We start from the raw sequence: 10,706 nt of genomic DNA, 5'->3' as shown, positions 1-10,706 counted from the left end.
TGTGTGTGTGTGTGTGTGTGTGTGTGTGTGTACGGACATGGGGCTGAGAAGGTGGCTCAGTGGTACAGTGCTTGCCTTGCACATCTGAGGCCCTGGGTTTGATTCTTCAGCACCACATAAGCAGAAAAAGCCAGACGTGGCGCTGTGGCTCAAGTGGTAGAGCACTAGCCTTGAGCTGGAGAGCTCAGGGACAGCACCCAGGCCCAGAGTTCAGGCCCCAAAACCGACAAAATATATTTTTTTTTCACACACATATACATATATATTTTTAAAAATTTTAATGTAAATAAGGAAAAAAATCACATTACATGCCAGGCAAGTGCTCTTCCACTAATCTATATCCCTAGCCAGGCAATGACAATTTTAACAATGAAGTACTCACAGTCCTTGCTTCTCCTATTCGTCTTAAAATGATACCTTCTGCCAATAAAGCCTTCCCTGCTTCCACAAATAACTTCTCTTCATCTGTTTCTCCAAGATTCTGCAATTCAAAATACTTCTCCACAAATCTGGAAACCCAAGCAGACTCATCTTAGACCTGTATGTTAGCGCTGTCAAGACACGGTGATGTAAGTTGGGGACTAGCTCAAGTGGTAGAGTGCCTGTGTGGATACAATGCCCCAGAATCAAACTCCAGTACAACAAAACTGACATGTTATTGTTACATAGTATCAAGCGTTCCCTCAATATTATCTTCCTACAGGAACATCTTTTTCTAAAGTGTACTCGAAAACTTCTCGAACTGATAATTAATCCTTGAAGATAGGGGAAATAACTCAGGACTTCATGACTTACCGTTGACAGGTAGACTTGAAGTTAGGATTGAACAGATCAAAAGCTTTTGGACCAGATCCATAGGTAGAATAAAATTTCCTAGAAAATGTAAAAAGTACAATATCAATCTCCAATAATAGTAAATATGTAGAAATGCCTCTGGGATTTGCCTGGGTTAGCTTCAAAAGCCTCCTGAGTTGCAAGGATTATAGGCATTAGCCACCAATGCATATGTAGCATAATCACACTGTGCATCACCTCTATCTAGTTCCAAAAGAACTCCATTAAGTAGTCAGTTCTCACCTCCCATCTTCCCTTTTGAACTTAAGAGACTAAGAGACCATATCAAATCAATGCGTGTACACTGTTTTCAGTTGTTTGCTACCCTAGGCAATGCTGCAAGGATTACCTGCACCCAGAAGTCCCAGTATACTCTGCAAGTACATGAGGCAAAAGCTCAAAGAAATGATTATGGGATCAAGGCATGCACTTATTTACTTGGAAAGAAGCCTTCTAAATTACTAAAACAGTGGTATCAATTTATACTCACATTAGTAATGTGTGAGTATCGAGTTTACTATATCCTGACCAAACTATATATTCCAACTCTTTTATCATTGCCAATTTGGTAAGTGAAATATTATAATTAATTGTACTTTCAAATTGCTTTTTCTTTAATGAAAGAGACTGGCCATCTTTACACATTGCAAAGAAAACTGAATTTCCTTACTGCATGTCCTTTCTACATTCTTTGCCCATTTTTCTATTTGGCAGTTGCTATGGACTGAATGTTTGTGTCCCCTAAAATTCTTACAATGAAATTCTAATCCCCAAGGGAATAGAATTCAGGGACGAAACCCTTGGGAAATTATTAGGCCATAAAATAGTGCACTGAGAAATGAGACAGAGGCTTGCTTTCTCTCTTTGCTCTTCTCCATGTGAGAACATAGCAAGACAGCCCTCTTCCAAATCAGGAAGAAAGCGCTCTCCAGAATTTACCTTGCTCATACCCTGACCTCATATTTTCCAGCCTCCAAAGTTATAACAAGTAAATTTTTGTTTATAAACCATCCAGTCTGTTGAATTACAGTAACCCAAACCAAGTGATTAGTTGCTGATCAATTTATAAGCATATTGTAGTTATGTAAATAGGAAATCAGTTGTTTGTCAAATATGCTACAAACCTTTAAAAAAAAATTGGGGGGGGGGGCTGGGAAGGTGGCTCAGTGGTAGATACTTGCCTTGCATGCCTGAGGCCCTGTGTTCGATTCCTCAGCACCACATGAGCAAAAAGAAAAAAGCCAGAAGTGGCCCTGTGGCTCAAGTGGTAGAGCGCTAGCTTTGAGCTGAAGAGCTGAGGGACAGCGCTCAGGCCCAGAGTTCAGGCCCCACGACCGGACCCCCCCAAAAAAAAATTGGGGGGGGCTGGTAAGGTAGCTCAGTGGTAGACACTTGCCTTGCATGCATGAGGCCCTGGGTTCAATTCCTCAGCACCACATAACCAGAAAAAAAATTTTTTTGGTTGCCTTTTGTACTGTTTTGTGCAGAAATTTTTAACATTTTCTTTTATGGCTTCTGGGGTTTATAAAGACCTTTAATACATTATTTTTTTCTTTTTTTGTCAGTCGTGGAGCCTGAACTCTGGGCCTGGATGCTATTCCTCAGCTCTTCAGCTCAAGGCTAGTGCTCTACCACTTGAACCGTAGCACAACTTCTGGCTTTTTTTGTTTATGTGGTGCTGAGGAATAGAACCCAGGGCCTCATGCATGCAAGGCAAGCACTCAATCACTGAGCTACCTTCCCCTCTCTTTTTTTTGTCTTCCAATATTGCTGTTTCACTTTTTACATTTAGTTCTTGACAACACTGGAATTTATTTTGCTATTAAATTCTTGAAACTATGAAAACCACCATGTTAGATAAGGGGATGGGGGGAGGTACAAAGATAAAAGTAAAGGTTTAACTAATTATGTACTGACATTAAGAGAGAGACAGAGAGAACACGCAGCAGCAAAACACTTCACCTTCTCCAGAGACCACTTCCAGTGCTATCCATTGAAGGATGGATGAGGATAATGTAAATGAAGAACAAAAGCATCCTAATCAAGTTCATGCAATGGATCTGAGCAAAAAAAGGTACTTAAAAATTTCTACTGGGCCAGGTGCTAGTGGCTCACGCCTATAATCCTAGCTACTCAGGAGGCTGAGATCTGAGGATCACTGTTCAAAATCAGCCTGAGCAGGAAAAGTCCATGAGACTCTTATCTCCAATAAACCACCAGTAAACCAGTGGTGCTATGGCTCAAGTGGTAGAGTACTAGCCTTGAGCTGAAGAGATGAGCTGAAGGACAGCGTCCAGGCCCAGAGTTCAAGACCCACGACCTACAAAAAAAACTCTACTGGGGAAAAACAAAGGATGGGTAATAATACTTAAGAGGAAATGTACTCATTACCTTACTCATATAACTGTAACCCCTTTGTACAATATCTTTACAATAAAATATATATGTATGTGTGTGTGTTATATAATCTCAAATTCCCCCAAAGATCCCATATTCATCTCTAAAAGATCCACACAGAGCAAGAACATACTTGTTCGTCTACCTTGAGAAAGTACTATGGAAAAAAAGGAGGGAGAGAGAGAAGAGCTGGGCACCACTGGTCCATGCCCATAATCCTAGCTAATCAAGAGACTGAAATCAATCTGAAGACCAGGCCAGGAAAATGTGTGAAATTTTTATCTCCAATTACACACACACACACACACACACACACACACACACACAGAGTCAGAAGTGGAGCTCTGATTCAAGTGGTAGACTATGCCAGCCTTGAGCCAAAAAGCTCAGGGACAGCACCCAGGTCCTGAGTTCAAGCCCCTGGACCAGCACCAAAAAAAGAGGTGGGGGAGACGACCTTACTCGTACTGTTCGAGTAAAACCATGAGATACGGTTAGCCAACGGTTAGCACAGTGCCTAGTGCTCAGGAAACAGGTGTCTATAACTTCAATGATGGATCAGCTACTGGACACCGAAGTCCACTTCGAGAACTTTTTCCTCCCAGGGTAAAGGGGGCTGAGATGCTTGCTACATTCTGACTTGATATACAAGACCGGCTCTGTGCCCCTGACTCGACTGGTTATTTGTTATCAACTGGCTTCAATTCTGGCGTTCGGTTGCGTCCCGATCGCTACGGGGACTGTGCACTCACGCTCTGATCCGATCCTCGTGGTAAAAGATGTCCTGAATGGAAGCTTTGGCTTTGCCGTAACGCAAGCGAGGCCTCTGGAACACCGGCTCCTTCAGCGGCGGAAAGGCCTTGTAGACGTCATACCACAGGGGCTTCTCCTTCAACACCGACGCCCGGAGCAGGTCCCGGGTCCTAAGACAGAATCGAGCCCCTGGATCAGCCTGGCAGAGCCCGGAACAGCCAAGTCACTACGCAGCATGGACCCGAGGAGGAGGAGGAGGAGGAAGCAGGGCCGTTCCCACCTCCACGGAAGACACGGCCGCCCCCCGGCGCCCCGCTCCCCTCCACCCCATCCCCACCGGGCCACACCCCACGCGCGTCCCAACCCCGGCCACCCCGTCCCGCCACCGAAAGCGCAAAGGACGGCCCTTCCCTGGAGAGGAGGCCGCTCAGCCTCGCCCTCCCTTCCTCCTCCGTGGACCTCCACGGTGGGTGAGCTCGGGAGCCGCCGCCCGGGGCCGCCGCCGCCCGGGGGCGCGCCCACCCCCAGCCCGGAGCACGCACCTCGTGAAAACACTGCCCACAGTTTCCAGGCGGCTCCCCGCCATGGCGCCACTTGCAGGGACACAAGTCCGACCGCCACCGGAACCGGAAGCGCTCCTAAGGCCAGGGGATCTAAGTTGCTGGCCGAGCCCAGGATGGCATGTGACGTCTCAGCCCCAGCCAGAGAGCGGAGCCAGACAGAAGCAAACGATGGGCGAACCTGGCGCTCCGGGGGGGCTGGTCGCCAGCTTCAGACAGGAGCACTCGATTGCAGAGCTGAAAGGAAAGGAGCCAAAGTCAAGCAAGAAGTAATAAATGATGGACCTGGGGAGGAGCACGTATGGTTTTTGTTTTGTTTTGTTTTTTGGCTTTACCCTTTCTGGCATTGTGAAGCCAGGTCCTCTCCAGCAGGTCAGGCTGTACAGAGGAAATATGATAGGAGAGTGAATGGAAAACCAGGGAATAATAGAGGCAGAGATCTGAGCCCTAGGGCTTTTTATGCTCAAGGCTAGCACTTTACCGCTTGTGTCCCAGCTCCACCTCCGGCTTTTTGCTGGTCAATTGGAGATAAGAGTCTCGTGGACTTTCCTGCCCAGGCTGGCTTTGAACCATGATCCTTAGATCTCAGCCTCCTGAGTAGCAACAGTTACCATTGTGAGCCACCAGTATCCGGTTCCAAACCTAAATCGTGACCAGTGGGAGATTATGCAGAAGGAAACTGAGGTCCAGGAAGGAACATCACTTAACCAGGTCTTGCTCACCCCTAGGCCTGATTCCTCCACCTGTCTTTGTAGCACTCACCACCTAAGTCCCTTGTTCCCAGAGAGCCACTGGATCCACACTCATAAAGATGCTGTTTGTAACTGGTGTTCCCTCCCCTGGAAGCAAGCAGAACCAACCTGCCGCAGCTAAGCTTGAAAACCAGTGTCCTGAGCAAGCAAATTAGATAAGGAAACTTGGTCAGGGGGAATTACGCTCTTAGTGATAAACTGTAAAAAATAATAAAGGGCCAGGGTTGTATGTGAATGACCACACTCCAGGGGAAGCAACCCATAAAAATCAAAACAGCTAGGTTCCTGTGGCTCATGCCTGTAATCCTAGCTAATCAGGAGGCTGAGATCTGAGGGTCACAGTTTGAAGCCAGCCTGGGCAGGAAAGTCCATGAGTCCCTTTATCTCCAATAAACTAGTAAAAACAAGAAGTGGAGCTGTGGCTCAAGTGGTAGCGTGATATTCTGGAGCAAAAAAAGTTCAGGAACAGCACCCAGGCCTTGCATTCAAGCCCCAGGACAGGGACACACACAGACACATAAAGAATAATTTCATCATGGTATTTGTTCATGAATCATCATCCTGCCACTGTTGTTTTGTACGAGGGAGAGAAAATTATCAAATGAAAAGTGGCTGGAAATGTGGCTCATGCCTTCTATGGAATTCTGTGTAGCTATTAAAATAAACTAGGACTGGAGGCCTGGCTCTAGGGGTAGAGCACCTGCCTATCAAGCCCTAGGTCCTGGGTTCCTGGTAGAGAGAATGGAGAATATCTTTCTTCCTTTCTTTATGTCTCAGTCATTTGCCAGGTAAAGAGTTCATATTCAGGGCTGGGAAGGTGGCTCAGTGGTAGAGCGCTTGCCTTGCATGCGTGAGGCCTTGGGTTCAATTCCTCAGCACCACATAAGCAGAAAAAATAAAAAAGCTGGAAGTGGCGCTGTGGCTCAAGTGGTAGAGCATTAGCCTTGAGCTGAAGAGCTGAGGGACAGCGCCCAGGCCCAGAGTTCAGGTCCCACGACCAGATTCAAAAAAAATAAATAAATAAAAGAGTTCATATTCAGGGGCTGGGAAGGTGGCTCAGTGGTAGAGTGCTTGCCTTGAATGCATAAGGCCCTGGGTTCGATTCCTGAGCACCACAAAAGCCGGAAATAGCTCTGTGGCTCAAGTGGAAGAATGCTAGCCTTGAGCTGAAGAGCTCAGGGATAGCACCCAGGCCCAGAGTTCAAGATCCACAGCTGACAAAAAAAAAAAAAAGAGTTCGTACTCATAAGTGAACTTCATAATACAATGAATGTTTTGAATCACATACAGGTCTCTACGGATTCTATTGTCTTTGTCAACAGAGCAGAAAAGAGCCTGCAGTCATCCCCAAATCCTCCCACTCTAAAGGGAGTGTCAAGCATCATTGTGTTAACTTTCTGAAGCCACAGCCTCCTGGGTAGCTGCTATCCTCATTACACAAAAGAAGGTAAAGCCTCAGGAGGTTAAGTATCTCCTCTGACTGGCAACTAATAGAGCCAGGATCCAGCCCAGCCTGGGCTGCTGCCAGAACCCCATAGGACTACCTAGTGCTAGGGACTGGAGGGCTAAGGGAGAAAACTGTTCCCAGAGGCAGGGAGTGTGGTGACGTTTGAGCCAGGGCAGAAGTGAAAGCTGGACTTCAGGGCTGCCTCAGGGCCCTCTGGAATGAGAGTGCACACAGCACAGGCCCCTGGGCCAGCTGTTGGAGGCTCTCGGCTCCTAGTCCCAGGGAGGTCTACAAGGCTTCTCTGGGGAGAGCAAACACATTCCTAGCTAAATATAGCCTAACCACACCTCAATAACTTTCTAATTCTGTCTAAGCCAGAGCTATCTGCCATCTTATACACACACACCCCCTTCTCTCCCACCAGGGCCTGCTTCCTGAACCAGCTCAGTTTCAGTGCTGAAGAATTAGGAAAGGAGCCAAATGCTGATGACTCATACCTGTAATCCTAGCTACTCAGGAGGCTAAGTTTTAAGGACCCAGGTTCAAAGCCAGCTCAGACAAGAAAAGTCTGTGAGACTCTTATAACCAATTAACCACAAAATGCCAGAAGTGGAGCTGTGGCTCAACTGGTAGAGAGCTAGCTTTGAGCAAAAAAGGTCAGAAACAGGGCCCAGACCCTGAGTTCAAGCCCCAAGATTTCCCTACCCCCCTCCCACAAAAAAGAAGGCTCAGGGAGGAAAGCCAGAGACTTAATACCTCCATGGGGGAGACATTTCAAGACAAGACTTTTTTCTATATCACCTTGAAGTAGTCCCTTTGTCTTTCTGAGCCTTTGAAATTTCCCTGTCCAGAATCACAGTATGCCATTACCGTTGACAGCCAGAATGCTGGTAGATAATGTGAAGAGATTTTAGGACCGTGGGAGTATGATTGATCAGAAACATTGTGAACCTACAACAGAAGTTCACACACGTAATCATGACAAAGGAGAAGGTTGTGGTGCTATTGGGAACAGAAAGAAGGGACATTTGAGGCATCCTGGGGTGGGACCCTAGCCTCTCAAAGCTGAAGGGGGCGGGCACCTAGTGAGTGCTGGCAGAGGCCAGTCATAACTGTGCCAGCATCGCTGTTGCCATCCTGAGCCATGGATGGCCACCTGCGAGTGCGGCCCTTTGATGATAGTCCATCAGTTGCTTTATTGTTTTATTTTCTTCAGAACAGATCTGCTCTTTCCAGAAGCACTGGAGCACTTAACCTGACTCAATGCTGAGTCCTATAGACAGCAACCATTCAGTCAGGGAGATGGAGAGGCAAATACATATGTGATAAGTAATGCTCTGCATAGCTTGTTGGAATCCTTGTATTTGTTGGGGGCTGTATAATACAGTATCACATAGTAGGTGGTAAAAAAAAACAACAACAGAAATTTATTTTCCCACAATTCTGGAGGTTGATGTCCACGTTCATGGTGTCCTCTGTTGTAAGGCTGGTGGCTTCTGAGACAAATAACTCCCCTCCCCGTGTCTTCATAGGGTCTTGTCTTTATGAGTGAAAATTTGTGACCTAATCCTTTGAGAGAACAACAATCTTATTAGGCTAGCTAGGCTCCACCCTTCTGAGCTCATTTCAACTCAATTTTGAGGCACTGAGGGTCAGGACTTTCAGATACAGAAGTTGAAGAGGCATAGTTGAGACTATAATATTGGTTTGTAAGTGTGCATGCTGAGTAGCTCTTATTGGTCCTCTGCCATTCTCCACCGTGATGTGTACCACAGGACCCTGACTTCTGCAGACTGTATCCTCAGCCCCTGGCTCTCTACTTCCAACTTCCAGCTGGAATCCAGTTAGTACTCAATGGCAGGCCTTGGGGGGGGCAGGGGGGAGGGGCGGGGGGGGGAAGGAGGAGCACGGTTTCTTTATCCTGACTCCCTTCCTGCACAAGCCAGGAACATAAAGTCACAGTCCTGAGGCCAGCTGGACAGCTCTTTACACAGCTCTGTCTCTCTGTCTCTCTCTCTCACTAGGTTCAGCTCATGAGCTTGTATCCCTTCTAGGGGGTGGAGGCTGCCTATTTCGTGCAGCTTCCTTGTATCCTGTCCACATCTTTGTCAATAATGCTCCAATTTAAGAAGTACATAGGGTTTGTCAGACAAAACAAACAAAACAAAATAAAAGAGCATTCCCAATAGGGGACCCACGTTGGTAAGTGAAAAATGGAAGCATATTGATGAAATCGTGAATGCTGCTAATCGTGTGTGGCAAAGATCCAGGGCCAGGAACAGTTTTAGTGGTTTTAAAAGACAGAAAGCAATTGTACATAGTCAATACACAGTATAAGAACTGCCAAGGGCTGGGAAGGTGGCTTAGTGGTAAAGTGCTTGCCTAGCATGCATGAAGCCTTCGGTACCACATAAATATCAAAAGCTGGAAGTGATGCTGTGGCTCAAGTGGTAGAGTGCTAGCCTTGAGCAAAAGAAGTTCAGGAACAGTGCCCAGGCCCTGAGTTCAAAGCTTCAGGACTTCCCCGCCCCCCATTAAAAAAAAAAAAGAATTATAGGCCTTCACAGGTTTGGCTATCTAGCAAGACCCAAAACAACAACAAAAATTAGAAACCCACTGACTCTTAAGATAAGGAGGATGGAAGGTAGGGAAGGAGACACTGAAGGAGGAAACAGAAGTGCCTTTTCTTTTCTCCAGGCTGTTGGGCATCACTCCCTCTTCTAGCTGAACATTGTCTTGGGACACCCACCCCTGCACCCAGCCAGGCAGGGGGAGTTCCCTGATCTCCACTCTCCCTCCTGAAACTTCTCTTTCCCACACAGCTCTGTTCTGTTTACGTGTTGGTGTCTGTCTAGTGGGGCCTCTTTCAGAGACTGGGCCTGCCTCTCTTTTCTGCCAGCCCACACCCAGCCTGGTGCTTGGCTCACTACTGGTTCTCAGAGAGCTTTCCAGTGAATAGATAGATGGAGAGAGTCAAGTTAGGACAAATGAGGATGCAGTGATCCCCGCCCTGCTACCCACATCTGGCCCTCTCTCTGGCCTAGCTTTCCTTGCAGGCCTTCCCAAAATTACTAATAGGGAAGATGCTGTGCTTGGATGGGACTATCCCCCACTGGGCAGCCTGGTTATGTCCATTTCCGGCTGTTCTCTGCGCATCACAGATGGATAGATTACTTTTGTGTGTTTGTTTGTGGGTTGTGGGCCTTGAACTCAGAGCTTAGAACCTGGGCACTGTCCCTGGGCTTTTTTTTTTTTTTTTTTTTAACTCAAGGCTAGCTCTGTATCACTTTGAGCCACAGTTCCACTTCTGGTTTTCTAATGGCTAATTGGAGATAAGAGTCTCATAGATTTTCCTGCCTAGGCTAGCTTCGAACCACAATCCTCAGATCTCAGCCTCCTGAGTAGATGCGATTATAAGCATGAGCTACCACCAGAGCCCAGTGATAGACTGCTTTTTATAATCTTCTGGCCTCAACCTAGTTATCTGTAAAATGGGGATAAGCTCAGCATTCAGGAGGCAAAAGCAAGAGGATCTGTAGTTTAAGGGCAGACTGGGCTACACAGGGAGAACCTGTCAAAGAAAACAAAGGATAAGAAGAAAGGCTTGTGATGAGAGGTCAATGATTTGCTAACTGCAAAATACTTAAAACAGCCTGTTACAGTAACTGCTCAATAAATATGTGGTGACAACGTCTGACTTCACACTTAGAACAGTAATGTCCTACAGCTGAACCCTATCTAAAATTGACAAGACAATTTCACATGCTGCCTGCTCTTTCCTTTTCTTCCCCTAAGGAGACCAGTTCAAGAGAGATTAGCACTTTGTGCATTGGGGCTTGAACTCAGGGCCTAGGTACTGTTCCTAACCTTCCTTTGCTTAAGGCTAGTGCTCAATCACTGGAGCCACAGTTCCACTTCAGTTTTGGTTTTGTCAGTCATGGGGCTTGAACTCTGGGTCTGGGC

General features: G+C 46.7%; 1 protein-coding gene and 1 long non-coding RNA gene across 2 annotated transcripts in view; one reads left to right on the top strand and one right to left on the bottom strand.

The window, feature by feature from the left end:
* Mrps23 (mitochondrial ribosomal protein S23) overlaps positions 1-4,614 on the bottom strand; it is a 6,783-nt gene extending 2,169 nt beyond the window's left edge. The window contains exons 1-4 of the mRNA XM_013008854.1: positions 4,527-4,614; positions 3,984-4,154; positions 796-873; positions 383-509 (exon numbers count right to left, since the gene is read on the bottom strand). Coding sequence (XP_012864308.1) covers positions 383-509; positions 796-873; positions 3,984-4,154; positions 4,527-4,570 — 420 coding nt within the window. The 5' untranslated portion in view covers positions 4,571-4,614. The remainder of the gene's footprint in view (positions 1-382; positions 510-795; positions 874-3,983; positions 4,155-4,526) is intronic.
* A 152-nt stretch (positions 4,615-4,766) lies between these two features.
* On the top strand, positions 4,767-7,241 carry LOC106003081. The gene is made up of 3 exons (XR_001175973.1): positions 4,767-4,843; positions 6,587-6,743; positions 7,168-7,241. It is a non-coding gene; the product is annotated as an uncharacterized LOC106003081 (long non-coding RNA).
* Positions 7,242-10,706: the final 3,465 nt, after the last annotated feature.

This window comes from Dipodomys ordii, unplaced genomic scaffold (assembly GCF_000151885.1).
Source record: "Dipodomys ordii isolate 6190 unplaced genomic scaffold, Dord_2.0 Scaffold7, whole genome shotgun sequence".
Lineage (NCBI taxonomy): Eukaryota > Metazoa > Chordata > Mammalia > Rodentia > Heteromyidae > Dipodomys > Dipodomys ordii.
This window is presented reverse-complemented; position numbering and strand designations above follow the sequence as displayed.